The sequence below is a fragment of the Moschus berezovskii genome, chromosome 17 (genome assembly GCF_049115385.1).
Source record: "Moschus berezovskii isolate FMDL1 chromosome 17, NW_MosBer_1.0, whole genome shotgun sequence".
Classification (NCBI taxonomy): domain Eukaryota; kingdom Metazoa; phylum Chordata; class Mammalia; order Artiodactyla; family Moschidae; genus Moschus; species Moschus berezovskii.
Window position 1 is genome coordinate 37,052,727 of NC_142476.1, and position 17,652 is coordinate 37,070,378.

The window sequence follows — 17,652 nt, forward strand, 5'->3', positions numbered from 1 at the left end:
AAGTGAAACCCCCCACCCCCTCCCCCGGAGCGGGCGACGTGCCGGAAGGAAATCACTCACCCTTATACCGCCCCCCTTCCCCCTCCCCCAGCGCTTTCCGTCCCTCGCGCCCCCTCCCCTCTCTTCCCCTCCTCCTCACTCTGTAGGAGGGCGGGAACCCTGCATCACGTGGGCAACTGTATCCCCGCCCACGACGGCGAGGTGGGCGGGGCCGTGGGCGGGGCCGAGGGGGCGGGCTTGGAGGACGGGACCGGGGTGCGACTAGAAGAGGAGGAGACTGAGACAGAGTGGGAGGAGCTGAAGCCGGCTCCGGCGGAGAGTGTGCGTCATGACGTCATGGCGCAGAATATTTATATACAGGCGCCTGGTCGCCATCTCGGTCTTTCGTGGCTGCGAGCCGGCTGATCCTGGCAATTGTTCTCTGCTGCTAAGTAAGTACTTAGCCTGAGTCCTCCAGCCCTTAGCAGTTTGGGTATCTTTGAGTTGGCTGGTATGCCTAGGCCAATTGCAGGCTATCTCAGGGCTCTCTCAAGATGAGATGGTGGAGGATTGCTAGTTGAATGTGGGGACGATCTAGTTTATACTCTTTGGGTTATAGGGCCTAACTGCGGGAAAAATCGCAGCTCGTTTGCTCTGCCTCTGATGAAGCCTGTGTTGGTAGGGACATCTGAGAGTGTTGATGAATGCCAACGGCTCTGATGGCGGCGTAACCCGACTCACCGAGTGGGTCTTTGTTAATGACCTGGGAATGAACCTTCCTCGGCCTCCTGTTGTCGGGAAGGCCACGTGGTTCTTTAAATGGCGGCGTTTCGCATTGCACCATTTTTGTCATTGCTTAACCTCAATTTTGTGGGGTTCTCATGCAGTTGTGGGTGTGTAAACGATTTGTGTACTTGATATGTAAGTGACGTAAACTTACACATTTTTAAAATTCCTCACCTTTTCGTAGGAACCGCGGCAGGCATGACTCCAATGTGGATTTTGATGGCTTCTGGTGGGCAGGTAAGAAACTGCTGAATGCAGTGGTAAGCGTGAAATCTTAGATGTGGTCTTTAAGCCTGTGATGGTTTACAGAGTAGTGGACAGAAGGGATTTCTGAAAATTTATATTCTGAGGCTTAAATACTTGAGACAGTGATTAGCTTAGCTCCACAGTATATTTCATTGGATATTCTTTCTGTTTTCTAGTTGTGTACCAGAAGGATGACAACTGCTGGGGTGAGTTACTGAAATTGCCTCACAAGGGAAAGTTAGGTGGAAAGTCCACTGAATGTGCCACAATGATGAGAGTTTATTTGCTACTCTTGACTGTGAGGATGACGAGAATTATTACCACCATTATTCTAACTGAGGCACACGAAATGGCTTTTTAGAGAGCACAGAGATTGCACCTACCTTGACATGAAAATTTCTTCCCAGGTCTTAAAGCTCAAGCTTCATGCTGTACCTGTGAGCAGACAGGTGAGAAGCCTGTTACTTTTTTTTAATAATCCCTTACCTACTACTATGAATTTTTTTGAAAAGGACTAGTGAGTTCCAGGCGTTTTACTGGTGCTTACATTGGGAACTTCCTCTCCCTTTTCAAATGTTAATCTCTGGGTTCTTTTAATGAATACTAGGGAATGAAGAAACAGATACTGTGATGGTTGCATAGTTCAACAGATAAGAATCATGAAAGAAACCATTTTATCTGATGTATCTGAGTTAGTAAAACTTGCTGATAGTAGATGTAAACTACTACAACTAATCTAGTTTCTCTTTGTTTGTAGCCATTAAGCAGACTTGGCTGGAAGTTGAAGAGGTAAGTAAACTTTCCAGTGAACTAAACATTGGTGACTGGGCAAACATGACAGAATGCTACTAATGACTTTTTAGGGTTGCCTTCTAATGCACAGGAAGCAATCCTACCTTGAAATGCTTGAAAAGTGTACTGAAAGCATTAAATAAAAGCCAATTCCTTGTCTTAAAAACGGCCTGTGTGATGATAAGCAAATGCTGACTGAATATGAAGGTCTTAATTAGCTCTATCTGATTTCAGGCATTTTTAAAATCTGTGAGGAGAAAATTTATCTTTGGCTATTAGAAAACCACTCTTTTATTTCTTAGGAGAACTTGAATCCTTGACCTGTCAAACAGTTGGCCTGACTTTTTGGTGAGTATTAATGTCAAAAACATTGTTACAGAGACTGCTGATGAAGTTGAATGCTTAACTACAAGCTAATCTGCCTGGTTTGTAAGTGCATGTTGAGCATGCTATGAAAAAGATGAAGAGGGTTTTTGTAATGATGTTGAGCAAATGTCTGACCTGAAATTAGCATGTTGACAAGTCTAACACTGAAGAACCCTTTGACAAAATACTCAGAATTTAACAATAAGATGAACGTTTTAACGAAAAGGTCTTTTTCCTTACAGATGATGGCTACAGGTTTTTTTCTATGGATGACGTCTTCGGGGTAAGACATGAAAACACTGATTGCTGGCATTTGGACTTGTTTCTGAAATGTGCTGGTTCAAGTAGTTGACCTTTGATAGTGTTTTCTGATGTTGGACAGATCACTCTTATCTAATTAATAAGCAAGATACTGTTAGTGATGATTTTTATAATAAAACAGATGGGAATCTCTCTGAAAAAGAATGAAGTTTTTAAAACCTGAAACAGTATCTTGAAACAGTATCAATGGTATTTTGAAATCTGTTACTACTTATTAAAAGTAATTTAATTTCTGCAGCTGTGAAGAGAGGTAGCGACTACAATGCAAGGACTACAATGAAAGGAAGGAGTTCTAACAAAAGGTATGAAAGTCTCAAGTTTGGTTTTTGTGTTTTGTGATTTAAAGCCGATACAATGATGAAAACATAGTTCAGCAGACTAACAGTGATGAGCAAATACTGTCTTTCGCTCCTATCTGATGTATCTGGCTGCAACAATTGTGTTTTATACCCTTGAAAGTGGAAATTAGTCAGGTTAGTCCTTGCGTCACTGAAATGTTCAGGATTTGGATAAGCATAATGTAAATATCCTGTACAGTTTCAGGATTAGGAGTTAACATGATCAGAACGGGCTAAAACCTGAGGAAATTTCCATGTCAAAATTGTAGTTCAGTTCAGTCACTTAGTCATGTCCGACTCTTTGCAACCCCATGAATCACAGCACATCAGACTCCCAGAGTTCACTCAAACTCATGTCCATCGAGTCGGTGATGCCATCCAGCCATCTCATTCTCTGTCGTCCCCGTCTCCCACCCCCAATCCCTCCTAGCATCAGACAACACCAGAATGAGTTACTCAACTGGTGTTTGATAGTAATTTTTTAGAGCAGTTCAGGTTCACAGCAAAATGGAACAGTAACTTCCTATGTAGCATCCTCATCTCACTATCAACATCTAGCATGAGATTGGCACTTCAAATTCTGAATCTAGGGTTATAGTCCATGTGATCACAACTGAGCGTGCACACCACATTGACTTATACTGGAGATAAGTCATGATGTTGTATATTCTGGGTTTGGCCAAATGTATCATAAGAAAGATTCACCTTGCCCAGAACAGACTCACTGACCTAGAAATTTTTTTACAAAATGTTAAAGTGGGAGAAAGGGCAAATTTTTAAATGAAGATTTTAATGGCATCATATACATATATATATATAAATGTTTACAAGGCCATGTTGTAAATGAAAGTCTTTATTGTTCATTTTCAATCAGGCAGATGTTTTGTTGTCCTGAAGATTTTAAGGTAAGTTTATTTTCTGGTATTTTTGATGAGTTATAAGGTAACCAGTGATGTGATGATTCTGCCAAATGAACAGAATGATATCAACCAAAAAACCGTTCCATTTTGATTCTGAGGTTACTTTAGCAACAAATATTACACATTTTTTATTGTTTACTGTGATTTAACATATGATCTTGTCTTTTCAGGGAATTTATGATAACCAGTCAGACATAACAGGTGAGCCTTGAAAATAACTGTACTGCTTTGTTTAAGAATACGTGATGATCTCAGCCCAACTTGAACTCTCTCACTGATGACTTGATGATGTTCAAAGATCTGATATTCTGTGTACCCCAAATGGCATTAGAATTGAAACATGGAAAGGGGACTAAAAATGGCTTCTCTATTCTTGCAGGCAGCCAGATGGATGCACGTGGGATAGAAGAGCAAACAACTGTTAATTGACTGCTGCTCTGCACAGCTTTTGGGATCCTAGCTTCCTGACAAGGGATCAAACCTGTGACTGCTGCAGTGGAAGCTCAGCCCTAACCATTGGACCACCAGGAAATTCTCCAGCTTTCTATTTTAATAAATGTTATAAATCATTCTGAAGTATGCTCATTTCAATTTCATAAGGTGTAGGTAGGAAAATGGGACACTTGTAATCAAGAAGACCCCACGGCATGTTTTTTGAGATCTTTAAGGTAAATACTGCAGTTGTAACAACATTCTCTTTAGAAAATGGATACCGGTTTTATAGATTTTGGGGGTGAGTGTGGTTCAAATTAACCAGTGAGTTGCTAATTCCTAAATTACCAAGGAAATCATTAGGTCTGGCAACATCCAAAAGAAAACTTAGCATTTGGGATTTATTCCTGTAAAAGGTTGACATTTTTTTTTGGCCACACTGGTTGATCACTGTCCACCCAGGGATCAAAACTGGACCAGGACAGTGAACCTGAGAATCCTGTGTTACATGTGGATTCTTTACTGGCTGAAAGTAAAGAAGCCTCAAGTCTCATTACCTAGCACAATTAGGGGTTCACTATAGACATTCAAATTCAGTCCCTGAGTTGAGACGATTCCTTGGAGAAAAATGGCAACCATCTCCAGTATTGCCAGGTGAGCTATGGCCCATGGGGTCACAAAGTTGGACAGGATTAAGTGCATATAGTATTACAGTAGGCCCCACGTGGATTTTGAAACTTCCAGTTTGAACATGTTTATTTCTTGGAATATTATAAACCATGACAGTTTGAACTCAGTTCAGTTCAGTTGCTCAGTCGTGTCCAACTCTGCGACCCCATGAACCACAGCATGCCAGGCCTCCCTGTCCATCACCAACTCCCGGAGTTCACTCAAATTCATGTCCACAGAGTCGGTGATGCCATCCAGCCATCTCATTCTGTCATCCCCTTCTCCCGCCCTCAACCTTTCCCAGCATCAGAGTCTTTTCCAGTGGGTCAACCCATCGCATGAGGTGGCCAAAGTGTTGCATTTTCAGCTTTAGCATCAGTCCTTCCAATGAACACCCAGGATTGATCTCCTTTAGAATGGACTGGTTGGATCTCCTTGCAGTCCAAGGGACTCTCAAGAGTCTTCAACACCGCAGTTCAAAAGCAGCAATTCTTCAGTGATCAGCTTTTTTTCAGAGTCCAACTCTCACACCCATACATGACCACGGGAAAAACCATAACTTTGACTAGACGGACCTTTGTTGGCAAAGTAATGTCTCTGCTTTTGAATATACTATCTAGGTTGGTCATAACTTTCCTTTCAAGGAGTAAGCGTCTTAATTTCATGGCTGCAATCACCATCTGCAGTGATTTTGGAGCCCAAAAAAATAAAGTCTGACACTGTTTCCACTGTTTTCCAATCTATTTCCCATGAAGTGATGGGACCAGATGCCATGATCTTTGTTTTCTGAATGTTGAGCTTCAGACCAACCTTTTCACTCTCCTTTTTCACTTTCATCAAGAGGCTTTTGAGTTCCTCTTCACTTTCTGCCATAAGGGTGGTGTCATCTGCATATCTGAGGTTATTGATATTTCTCCCAGCAATCTTGATTCCAGCTTGTGCTTCTTCCAGCCCAGCGTTCCTCATGATGTACTCTGCATGTAAGTTAAATAAGCAAGGTGACGATATACAGCCGTGACGTACTCCTTTTCCTATTTGGAACCAGTCTGTTGTTCCATGTACAGTTCTAACTGTTGCTTCCTGACCTGCATACAGGTTTCTCAAGAGGCAGGTCAAGTGGTCTGGGATTCCCATCTCTTTCAGAATGTTCCACAGTTTATTGTGATCCACACAGTCAAAGGCTTTGGCATAGTCAATGAAGCAGAAATAGATGTTTTTCTGGAACTCTCTTGCTTTCTCCATGATCCAGCGGATGTTGGCAATTTGATCTCTGGTGCCTCTGCCTTTTCTAAAACCTGCTTGAACATCTGGGAGTTCACAGTTCACATACTGCTGAAGCCTGGCTTGGAGAATTTTGAGCATGACTTTACTAGCGTGTGAGATGAGTGCAATTGTGCGGTAGTTTGAGCATTCTTTGGCATTGCCTCTCTTTGGGATTGGAATGAAGACTAACCTTTTCCAGTCCTGTGGCCACTGCTGAGTTTTCCAAATTTGCTGGCATATTGAGTGCGGCACTTTCACAGCATCTTCTTTCAAGACTTGAAATAGCTCAACTGGAATTCCATCACCTCCACTAGCTTTGTTCGTAGTGATGCTTTCTAAGGCCCACTTGACTTCACATTCCAAGATGTCTGGCTCTAGGTCAGTGATCATGTTATCGTGACTATCTTGATCGTGAAGATCTTTTTTGTACAGTTCTTCTGTGTATTCCTGCCACCTCTTCTTAATATCTTCTGCTTCTGTTAGGTCCATACCATTTCTGTCCTTTATCGAGCCCATCTTTGCATGAAATGTTCCCTTGGAATCTCTAATCTTCTTGAAGAGATCTCTTGTTTTTCCTATTCTGTTGTTTTCCTCTATTTCTTTGCATTGATCACTGAGGAAGGCTTTCTTATCTCTCCTTGCTCTTCTTTGGAACTCTGCATTCAGATGCTTATATCTTTCCTTTTCTCCTTTGCTTTTTGCTTCGCTTCTTTTCACAGCTATTTGTAAGGCCTCCTCAGACAGCCATTTTGCTTTTTTGCATTTCTTTTCCATGGGGATGATCTTGGTTCCTGTCTCCTGTACAATGTCACGAACCTCCGTCCAGAGTTCATCAGTCACTCTATCTATCAGATCTAGTCCCTTAAATCTATTTCTCACTTCCACTGTATAATCATAAGGGGTTTGATTTAGGTCATATCTGAATGGTCTAGTGGTTTTCCCTACTTTCTTCAATTTCAGTTTGAATTTGGCAATAAGGAGTTCATGATCTGAGCCACAGTCAGCTCCTGGTCTTGTTTTTGCTAACTGTATACAGCTTCTCCGCGGGCGCAGGAGGGCCGAGAGGAGCTACTCTGCGTTCAAGGTCAGGAGGGGCAGCCTTGAGGAGATACCCCTCGTCCAAGGTAAGGTACAGCGGCTGCACTTTGCTGGAGCGGCTGTGAAGAGATTTTCCACGACCAAGGTAAGAGAAACCCAAATAAGATGGTAGGTATTGGGAGGGGGCATCAGAGGGCAGACACACTGAAATCATAATCACAGGAAACTAGCCGATCTGATCACATGGACCATAGCCGAATGTGGTCCACTGGAGAAGGGAATGGCAAACCACTTCAGTATACTTGCCTTGAGAACCCCATGAACAGTAACAAAGGGCAAAATGATAGGATACTGAATGAGGAATTCCCCAGGTCGGTAGGTGCCCAGTATGCTACTGGAGCTCAGTGGAGAACTAACTCTAGAAGGAATAAAGGGATGGAGCAAAAGCAAAACCAATACCCAGCTGTGGATGTGACCAGTGATAGAAGCAAGGTCCGGTGCTGTAAAGAGCAATAGTGCATAGGAACCTGGAATGTTAGGTCCATGAATCAAGGCAAATTGGAAGTGGTCAAACAGGAGATGGCAAGAGTGAACGTCGACATTCTAGGAATCAGTGAACTAAAATGGACTGGAATGGGTGAATTTAACTCGGATGACCATTATATCTACTACTGTGGGCAGGAATCCCTTAGAAGAAATGGAGTAGCCATCATGGTAAACAAAAGAGTCCGAAATGCAGTACTTGGATGCAATCTTAAAAATGACAGAATGATTTCTGTTTGTTTCCAAGGCAAACCATTCAATATTACAGTAATCCAGGCCGATGCCCCAACCAGTAATGCTGAAGAAGCCGAAGTTAATCGGTTCTATGAAGACCTACAAGACCTTTTAGAACTAACACCCAAAAAAGATGTCCTTTTCATTCTAGGGGACTGGAATGCAAAAGTAGGAAGTCAAGAAACACCTGGAGTAACAGGCAAATGTGGCCTTGGAGCACGGAATGAAGCAGGGCGAAGGCTAATAGAGTTTTGTCAAGAGAATGCACTGGTCATAGCAAACACCCTCTTCCAACAACACAAGAGAAGACTCTACACATGGACATCACCAGATGGTCAACACCGAAATCAGATTGATTATATTCTTTGCAACCAAAGATGGAGAAGCTGTATACAGTTAGCGAAAACAAGACCAGGAGCTGACTGTGGCTCAGATCATGAACTCCTTATTGCCAAATTCAAACTGAAATTGAAGAAAGTAGGGAAAACCACTAGACCATTCAGATATGACCTCAATCAAATCCCTTATGATTATACAGTGGAAGTGAGAAATAGATTTAAGGGACTAGATCTGATTGATAGAGTGCCTGATGAACTCTGGACGGAGGTTCGTGACATTGTACAGGAGACAGGGACCAAGACCATCCCCATGGAAAAGAAATGCAAAAGAGCGAAATGGCTGTCTAAGGAGGCCTTACAAATAGCTGTGAAAAGAAGAGAGGCGAAAAGGAAAGATATAAGCATCTGAATGCAGAGTTCCAAAGAGGAGCAAGGAGAGATAAGAAAGCCTTCCTCAGTGATCAATGCAAAGAAATAGAGAAAAACAACAGAATAGGAAAAACAAGAGACCTCTTCAAGAAAATTAGAGATTCCAAGGGAACATTTCATGCAAAGATGGGCTCGATAAAGGACAGAAGTGGTATGGACCTAACAGAAGCAGAAGATATTAAGAAGAGGTGGCAGGAATACACAGAATTGTACAAAAAAGATCTTCACGACCAAGATAGTCACGATAACATGATCACTGACCTAGAGCCAGACATCTTGGAATGTGAAGTCAAGTGGGCCTTAGAAAGCATCACTACGAACAAAGCTAGTGGAGGTGATGGAATTCCAGTTGAGCTATTTCAAGTCTTGAAAGATGATGCTGTGAAAGTGCTGCACTCAATATGCCAGCAGATTTGGAAAACTCAGCAGTGGCCACAGGACTGGAAGAGGTCAGTCTTCATTCCAATCCCAAAGAAAGGCAATGCCAAAGAATGCTCAAACTACCACACAGTTGCACTCATCTCACACGCTAGTAAAGTCATGCTCAAAATTCTCCAAGCCAGGCTTCAGCAGTATGTAAACCGTGAACTCCCAGATGTTCAAGCAGGTTTTAGAAAAGGCAGAGGCACCAGAGATCATATTGCCAACATCCGCTGGATCATGGAGAAAGCAAGAGAGTTCCAGAAAAACATCTATTTCTGCTTCATTGACTATGCCAAAGCCTTTGACTGTGTGGATCACAATAAACTGTGGAACATTCTGAAAGAGATGGGAATCCCAGACCACTTGACCTGCCTCTTGAGAAACCTGTATGCAGGTCAGGAAGCAACAGTTAGAACTGTACATGGAACAACAGACTGGTTCCAAATAGGAAAAGGTGTACGTCAAGGTTGTATTTTGTCACCTTGCTTATTTAACTTATATGCAGAGTACATCATGAGGAACGCTGGGCTGGAAGAAGCACAAGCTGGAATCAAGATTGCTGGGAGAAATATCAATAACCTCAGATATGCAGATGACACCACCCTTATGGCAGAAAGTGAAGAGGAACTCAAAAGCCTCTTGATGAAAGTGAAAGAGGAGAGTGAAAAGGTTGGCTTGAAGCTCAACATTCAGAAATCAAAGATCATGGCATCTGGTCCCATCACTTCTTGGGAAATAGATGGAAAAACAGTGGAAACAGTGTCAGACTTTATTTTTTTGGGCTCCAAAATCACTGCAGATGTTGATTGCAGCCATGAAATTAAAAGACGCTTGCTCCTTGGAAGGAAAGTTATGACCAACCTTGATAGTATATTAAAAAGCAGAGACATTACTTTGCCAACCAAGGTCCGTCTAGTCAAGGCAATGGTTTTTCCCGTGGTCATGTATGAATGTGAGAGTTGGACTGTGAAGAAGGCTGATCGCCGAAGAATCGATGCTTTTGAACTGTTGTGTTGGAGAAGACTCTTGAGAGTCCCTTATACTGCAAGGAGATCCAACCAGTCCATTCTAAAGGAGATCAATCCTGGATGTTCATTGGAGGGACTGATGCTAAAGCTGAAACTGCAAAACTTTGGCCACCTCATGCGACGAGTTGACTCACTGGAAAAGACTCTGATGCTGGGAAAGGTTGGGGGCGGGAGGAGAAGGGGACGACGGAGAATGAGATGGCTGGATGGCATCACCGACTCTGTGGACATGAGTTTGAGTGTACTCCGGGAGTTGGTGATGGACAGGGAGGCCTGGCGTGCTGTGATTCATGGGGTCGCGGAGAGTCGGACACGACTGAGCGACTGAACTGAACTGATACAGCTTCTCCATCTTTGGCTGCAAAGAATATAATCAATCTGATTTTAGTGTTGACCATCTGGTGATGTCCATGTGTAGAGTCTTCTCTTGTGTTGTTGGAAGAGGGTTTTTGCTATGACCAGTGCATTCTCTTGACAAAACTCTATTAGCCTTTGCCCTGCTTCATTCCGTGCTCCAAGGCAAAATTTGCCTGTTACTCCAGGTGTTTCTTGACTTCCTACTTTTGCATTCCAGTCCCCTAGAATGAAAAGGACATCTTTTTTGGGTGTTAGTTCTAAAAGGTCTTGTAGGTCTTCATAGAACCGTTCAACTTCGGCTTCTTCAGTGTTACTGGTTGGGGCATTGGCCTGGATTATTGTAATATTGAACGGTTTGCCTTGGAAATGAACAGAAATCATTCTGTCGTTTTTGAGATTGCACCCAAGTACTGCATTTCGGACTCTTTTGTTGACCATGATGGCTACTCCATTTCTTCTAAGGGATTCCTGCCCACAGTAGTAGATATAATGGTCATCACAGTTTGAATTAGCCTTAAGATATTCTGGGCATAAAGATATTCAAGATGTAGAAAACAATACATTGTAAAGCAATTATCCAATGTCCAGAAGGATCATCCCTTGAGGCTAAGACAGGAAAGAATGCCCTTGCAATTGGGAGATAGGGTTCCATCCCTGGATTGGGAAGATTCCCCAGGAGAAGGGAATGGCAACCCACTCCAGTATTCTTGCTTGGAGAATACCCACAGACAGGAGTTTGGCAGACCATGCTTGACAGTCCATGGGGTCACAGTCAGACATGCCTGAGGGAGTAAGCAAAGCATGGTTAACACAATTATGTTCAACTCGCTCAGTCATGTCCAACTTGTAATATGCCAAGCTCCTCCATCCATGGGAATTCCCAAGCAAGAACACTGGAGTGGGTTTCCTCAGCCATTGTTAGCTCTAAGATTCTGAGAAAAACCCCTAAGCAAACAAAGGGTATTTTGGGCCAAGTTACTGAAACTTCGATTACACTTTACAATTAGCTTGTGTGCTTCAAAACCCTGGTTGTGTTATTTCCGACATGATCCCCTGGGTTTCAGCATAAGCCTCTTTTTGCCCTGATGGGACTGAATGACTGATGGCAACATGGAATTGTATGAACCTCTGGGGATCTGGGGTGTGGTGTCTAGGCTACAATAATTGTTTGGATTTAGGGAGTCATTTGTAACTCATTTTCAGGACAGAAAGACGTTGTGGTCAGAATTAGGCTCTAAACAGTGAATTGTAAGTTACATTTAGAAAGTAGGTATTGTGCTTGGGATGAATGTAAAATTGCATTTTCTAACAAAGGGCATCTATAAATTACACTGAGAAAGAGTAGGCAGAGCTGGACACCTTTCTCATAAGAACTCTGCCAGCAAGGATTTTTCTGGCTCCAGAGTACATCCACAAATGGGAAAAGATTGGAGGGAAAAGCTCCACCTAAAAGACCCTGATGCTAAAGTGGGAGGAGAAGGGGATGACAGAGGATGAGACGGTTGGATGGCATTAACGACTCAATGGACATGAGTTCGAGCAAATTCCAGGAGCTGATGATGGACAGGGAAGCCTGGTATGCTCCAGTCCATGGGGTTGCAGAGTTGGACACAACTGAGCGACTGAACTGAACAGCATCATGAAGGACATGTACACTCTTCACAGCCTACTGAACATCATAAATTAGACCTGGACAGATGATTATATGGTATCACACTGCTTATGGCAATGTGAGAAACACAGACTGGAATGTAAGAATACTTGATATTTATAAATTGTAAATAAAAAAATGTCAAGGCAAAAGTGAAGGTAAACTAGAAAAGAACAATCAAGACCTTATTCCCATTTTATAAGTCTTTATTTATGTCAACAGAATGTGTAAAAAAATGAGTAAATTCCAGTGTTCACTTTTCTACATTTGAGGTCGGTTTAAGGTTAATATTTTCAGTTATAATTGAGGAAAATTTATTCAGGGATTCATGATTATTTTAAAAAATAGAAATATAAGCAATAATGATTAGTGAGATTACTGTTTTCCTTTTTACCACAGATGTCAGTTTTGTTTAACCTAAAATTATAAAGTACATAGTACTCTAGTATAAAATACCAGTATTCTGTGTCCAGGTAGATAATATTTCATTTAAGTAATGCCTGAAAGGTTTTCAGAGCATATTTACTCATGTTATCTTCCGCATATATTTATCTCCTAGGATTCTGACAAGAAGAGGGATTCAGAGAAAGTATTGTTTATATTTCATGTATGCAGAAAGGGAGGCCAAGAGAGATTTATACAACTTGTGGGGTAAAGCACTGATTAACACTCTGTAATCTTTATTTCAGTGATTTTTTCTGCTTTATGTCATGTTGCTTCTCACTATATTACATTGATAGTATAAATGTCATTATCCAGGTTATTTTATAGGATTCTCTTGGTGAAGCTGGTTGCATTGACCCCTCCATCAACTGACCAGTCTAATGGGGCAAGAATTTTTCCACATTTTTACATGTGGTTTCACTACCTCTGTCCTAAGAGAACAGTCTACTATCTTGAGTATAAAAAATGTGATTAGAAAACACTATGCCATTATGTTACTCCAACAAAGAGCCATCTTTCACACCTTTCCAAGTAAAAGGAAACTTTTAAAAAGTTCCAAATAAATAATCCTAGTAATGCACGTTATCATGCAAACTGGATACCTTTTATCTGTTTCTTCATTGAGGTGAACAATGTAGCCTGGATTTCTTCCATCTAAAAACTTGAAGTCAGATCTGTGGCTGAACTCCAGATCTGATTTAGCCTTGGGGAAACAAAGGACAAAATAGCTCAACTTTCTGAACGGCATGGATGATTCGAAGAGCTCTTTTCTGTTTCTGCATCTGTCGGCCAGGAGACCTGGATGTGATAGGGCTTCAGTTCCTCGGGAGGGATAGAATCTGGGGCATTGCTCATGAGGTCGTGCCCCCGGAAGGATTTGGGGAAGGCTATGACATCCCTGATGCTTGGTGCTCCAGTGACAAGGCACATCAGTCTGTCTAACCCTGTAAAATATAAAGTTGATAACTGAGAACATAATCGAAGGTTGAGGGTGACTTAGTTTTTCTGTTAAGGTTGTACAAAACTTTTAAATAAGCCTTTAATAAGTTGCAGCTAATCATAGTTCCCTGGCCTTTTTAGGGAACTTTTTTTGAGAGGTTCTTTTCTATCTCATTCTAGAAAAGTGCTCAGGACTAACATTCATATGCTATTGGGATTAACAATCACAATAGTTAATGTGACCTTAAAAGTGCTCACTGAAGGCTGAACAAAATTAGGTGCTGTGCACGGGACTCCAAAAACACAGAAGGAAGTCCCTGTTGTTGAGGGCCTACAATCTAGGTAAGCTTCCTCGAACCTCTCACACTCTTGTTTCTTGTTTGAAAAAACCAGCAATGTGAGCAACCAGGGCCATCAGAAATGCACTGGCACATTCCTAATTTCACGTAAGATGAATACTGTGGAGCAGTACTTTTAATACCCCTATGAACGTGTCTGAGCCTCCAGGGAAGTGAGCAATATTGACTTAAGACTGTCTAGTTTTATTCTATTAAAAAACATTTTCAAATGAAAATTATCAGTTAAGTTTTATCTTTATAACTGGTTAAATATATTTTTAAAAATATATCATCAGGGAATCAACTGGTGGTCTAGTGGTTAGGACTCCATGCTTTCATTGCTCAGACTGGGTTCAATCCCTGGTCTGGGAACTAAGATCCCACAAGCCACACAGTGTGGGCAAAAAATATCAAAAATACCAAATTCTTTAGAACTCTTGGGCTCACCTCATACCCTCTTTACTCCTCCACTTCCCCAACCCCACCCTTCCTCATAAACTGAGAGCCCGAATTTGACACTTAGACAATGGACTGAAACAAGGCTAGAAAAACGACAGATTGTTTACCTAAGGCAATTCCTCCATGAGGGGGCGCCCCATAATCTAAAGCCTGGAGCAGATGGGAGAGCAATTTCACATCTTCCTGAAATTCAAAAGATAATTTAAATACATACTGAGGGCCCACTAGGTGCCATAATAATACAATTAGTTGCTAAAGGGAAAATAAAAGTTGAATTAAAACAGTACCTTTAGAGGCCTACAGTTTAGCAAGAGAATATAAGTCAGGGGTACTACAACATGCAGAGAAATGCCTGGGGCTCAGTAAATGCAGCTATTATGCTGATAATGCAGACAGAGTAAGACCAATTAAGGACAAGAGACATGGCCTCAGAAAAAGAGGGTGAAAAGGAGGACCTGGTCCTGTAACGTGGGCTAAGAGGCGAGGTTATCAGGAAGGCAACAGTGCAGATGCTGCCAGAAGATAAGACAGCTTGTGGGCCAACAGGCTGCTGGATCTGATGACCACGGGCAAGATAACTTTTATGGGCAATGCCTGTGGAAATGTTGCAAGTGTGTCTGAAATGGTTCCCTAACCAGACTACAGATCACAATCAAGTGAGGGAGACTTTAAGGAACAAATGCCCAAATCTCACATCTAAAGCTTTTTTACTTTAATTGGTCTGCTGAGGAAAAGTGAGTGGTTTTCTTGTTTTGGTTTTAATGCTTTACAGGTGATTCTGTTCTAATGTGCAGAAGAGCTGAGAGGCACTGGTGTGTATGAAGAGAAGTTCAAGCAATATATTCTCACTGACATTTTGAGAAGCTTGAAAGGAATGAAGAAAAAAAGAAGCTGGGAAACTGGTGGTTAGGGGTTTTGACTTAAGAGGAGAAAAGGGAGTTTGTAACGTTTTTAAAGCTAAAGTGTTCTGAGTTCTCCAATCCTGTTCTCAGAAATAAAGTTCCTCAATCCCGAATAACCCACCCCACAAAGTGATCTTTTAGGATCAGACTCTCTTGGACCTCCTGGACCAAAGATCTCCAAGGATTTCTTGGGCATCCTGAAATCCATCCTAGCCTCCTGAACAGTCATCAACAAACCACAGATTCTTAGGCTTGCATCTACATAGACTCTTTTGAAAATTTTGATTAACCCACTCCCCGTCATTATCATTTAAATCTACCCCACCTCAAATACTAAGTGACATAAAATTCTTTCAAATCTCTCTCCTTTTCTCTAGCAGTATCAGTATTTTCAGGACTTCCCTGGTGGTCCAGGGGTTAAGATTCTGTACTTCCACTGTAGGGAGCATGGGTTCAATCCCTGGTTGCAGAATTAAGATCTTGCATGCCTTGTGGTGTGGATAAAACTGCATCCTCCACCCCCCAAATAACACAATTTTCAGCCACTTCAGACTGCATCCATTTTGGAGCAGTGCAGTGATTAGGAGGTTGGGAGCTTGGGTTCAAGAGCAACCCTGCCTGGTCCTGAATCCTGGCGCTGCTTGTTTCTGTGCTATGTGACTTTAGGTTAGGTTCATTAATCTGTTTATCTTTAAAATAAGTAGAATAAAGGTCTTAATTTAAAAAGTGTGAGGGAACTACCCTGGTGGTCCAGTGGTTAAGAATTTGCCTTGTAACACAGAGCATGTGGGTTCAATCTCTGGTTGGGGAATTAAGGTCCCACATGCTGCCGAGCAGCTAAGCCCCTGCACCACAACTATTGAGCCCATGAGTTCCAGAGCCCGCGCTGTTAACTATAGAGTCCACAACCAAGATCTGACCCAAAAGAAATAAACAACTGTGAGGATTAAATGTGTCCACGCATATAAGGTACTTAAACAGTGCCTGACATACAGTAGTCACTAAAAAATACCCATTATCTTCAATTATTTTTCAAAGTCTAACACTAAAGGTAGAGAAATAAGCTGACACTATTCTGTAGCTAGTGAATCCTCCATTCACAACAAATTTTAACGAAACAGACAAATATTAGGGTTTTAAAAAAAGGCCAGGTTAGAAGATGATGTTACCTTTAGTACTGTGGCCAGGACGTAATGCTGAAGCTCTGAGTTATGAATTCGGATAGAACCACCTCCTATCTCATTGCCGTTTAAAACCAAGTCATAGTGTTGGCTACGGACCTAGAAGAGTCAAAGAGCCTTCGTGTTAGAGAAAAATCTCTGGTTTTCTGTTCCACAGGTTGAAGATACTGTAGCTACTTAGGGACAATGGCTCAAATCTGACAATTTCTTCTGGGGTTTCTGGAACTGGGTCAGACCATGAAACCTGAAGTTCTCTGCCTTGTTTCTGTATTTCCTTTTAATTTGGAAGTATAGATATCATACCTTGTGGGGCTCAGTGTAAAGAAGGTGAATGTCACTCGGATGGGGAGCAGTAAATGGGTGGTGAGCTGACTCCAGCTCTTGAGGATTTTCCTCCTTGGGAAGGAAGAGGGGGAAATCCACCACCCAAAGGAAGGAGAACAGAGCTGGGTCACGAAGCACCACTCCTCTTGCTTCTAGAAGGTCAGCACACTCCAGTCGTAATTTTCCCATCAAAGAGCACTGCAAACAGAAGATACAAACGTTAACTGCTGTGACAGGACAGGCAGCAAATGACACATGTAGATTCTAAAGCCAGGCCTTTCTCTGAGAAGTGAAAGTCGCTCAGTTGTGTTGGACTCTTTGTGACCCCACGGCTTATTCAGTCCATGAAATTCTCCAGGCCCGAATACTGGAGTGGATATCCCTTCCCTTCTCCAGGGGATCTTGCCAACCCAGGGATCGAACCCAGGTCTCCTGCATTGCAGGCAGATTCTTTACCAGCTTAGCCACGAGGGAAGCCTAAGGATACTGGAGTGGGTAGCCTTTCCCTTCTCCAGGGCATCTTCCCGACTCAGGAATCGAACTGGGGTCTCCAGCACTGCAGGCAGATTCTTTACCAATTGAGCTATCCAATTTACAGATGAGACACTCTTTGCCTCTAAGGAGTGAAGGATCTGAGGATGATCTGCGACACTGCTGAGGATGATGGCCACACTCAGCAGATTTGCTGAGTATTTGCTAACACAGTGACTTGAGAACACAGGTACCAGAGCTTGATTAACATGGGTCTGTATCTCAGTTTGGCTACTGACTAACTCCTCTGCACCTTTTCCCATAGTAAAATGGAGATAAAATATCTACTTTAAAGACTATTGTGAAGATCAAGTCAGATAAGCTCTGTAATATGAACCAGCCATTATGATGAGTATTTCCTTACTGTTCCTGAAGGATTGT

The 17,652-nt window shown here is 42.2% G+C and overlaps 1 protein-coding gene, 1 long non-coding RNA gene and 10 other non-coding genes across 21 annotated transcripts in view; 11 read left to right on the forward strand and 1 right to left on the reverse strand.

Annotated features, from left to right (window-relative positions):
• The first annotated feature begins 313 nt into the window (after positions 1-313).
• LOC148775114 (uncharacterized) lies at positions 314-4,309 on the forward strand. Of its 2 annotated transcripts, none has more exons than XR_016039605.1 (11): positions 314-431; positions 950-1,002; positions 1,188-1,217; positions 1,419-1,460; positions 1,769-1,800; positions 2,038-2,151; positions 2,412-2,452; positions 2,729-2,792; positions 3,703-3,733; positions 3,919-3,949; positions 4,128-4,309. It is a non-coding gene; the product is annotated as an uncharacterized LOC148775114 (long non-coding RNA). The 2 variants fall into 2 exon arrangements; XR_016039604.1 differs by having other exon boundaries at positions 2,106-2,151.
• Positions 629-708, forward strand: LOC129551858 (small nucleolar RNA SNORD74). Its single transcript, XR_008685166.1, has one exon. It is a non-coding gene; the product is annotated as a small nucleolar RNA SNORD74 (small nucleolar RNA).
• On the forward strand, positions 1,056-1,118 carry LOC129551821 (small nucleolar RNA SNORD75). Its single transcript, XR_008685139.1, has one exon. It is a non-coding gene; the product is annotated as a small nucleolar RNA SNORD75 (small nucleolar RNA).
• LOC129551854 (small nucleolar RNA SNORD24) lies at positions 1,273-1,354 on the forward strand. Its single transcript, XR_008685163.1, has one exon. It is a non-coding gene; the product is annotated as a small nucleolar RNA SNORD24 (small nucleolar RNA).
• Positions 1,634-1,700, forward strand: LOC129551818 (small nucleolar RNA SNORD77). Its single transcript, XR_008685136.1, has one exon. It is a non-coding gene; the product is annotated as a small nucleolar RNA SNORD77 (small nucleolar RNA).
• Positions 1,973-2,033, forward strand: LOC129551859 (small nucleolar RNA SNORD44). The gene has a single exon (XR_008685167.1). It is a non-coding gene; the product is annotated as a small nucleolar RNA SNORD44 (small nucleolar RNA).
• LOC129551819 (small nucleolar RNA SNORD78) lies at positions 2,277-2,341 on the forward strand. Its single transcript, XR_008685137.1, has one exon. It is a non-coding gene; the product is annotated as a small nucleolar RNA SNORD78 (small nucleolar RNA).
• On the forward strand, positions 2,580-2,660 carry LOC129551855 (small nucleolar RNA SNORD79). The gene has a single exon (XR_008685164.1). It is a non-coding gene; the product is annotated as a small nucleolar RNA SNORD79 (small nucleolar RNA).
• On the forward strand, positions 2,837-2,917 carry LOC129551860 (small nucleolar RNA snR60/Z15/Z230/Z193/J17). The gene has a single exon (XR_008685168.1). It is a non-coding gene; the product is annotated as a small nucleolar RNA snR60/Z15/Z230/Z193/J17 (small nucleolar RNA).
• On the forward strand, positions 3,773-3,849 carry LOC148775115 (small nucleolar RNA SNORD47). The gene has a single exon (XR_016039654.1). It is a non-coding gene; the product is annotated as a small nucleolar RNA SNORD47 (small nucleolar RNA).
• On the forward strand, positions 3,983-4,059 carry LOC148775116 (small nucleolar RNA SNORD81). Its single transcript, XR_016039656.1, has one exon. It is a non-coding gene; the product is annotated as a small nucleolar RNA SNORD81 (small nucleolar RNA).
• Positions 4,310-9,898: 5,589 nt separating the features above from the next.
• Positions 9,899-17,652, reverse strand: part of DARS2 (aspartyl-tRNA synthetase 2, mitochondrial) — a 31,900-nt gene continuing 24,146 nt past the window's right edge. For 8 of the 9 annotated variants that reach the window (XM_055419218.2, XM_055419213.2, XM_055419211.2 and 5 more), the window contains 4 exons: positions 16,720-16,938; positions 16,405-16,515; positions 14,441-14,516; positions 12,348-13,541 (listed from right to left, as the gene is read on the reverse strand). In XM_055419218.2, the coding sequence (XP_055275193.1) occupies positions 13,327-13,541; positions 14,441-14,516; positions 16,405-16,515; positions 16,720-16,938 (621 nt within the window). In that variant the 3' untranslated portion in view covers positions 12,348-13,326. Of the gene's footprint in view, positions 11,285-12,347; positions 13,542-14,440; positions 14,517-16,404; positions 16,516-16,719; positions 16,939-17,652 lie in introns of those variants that run through there. The other variant, XR_008685060.2, reaches the window with a different exon arrangement.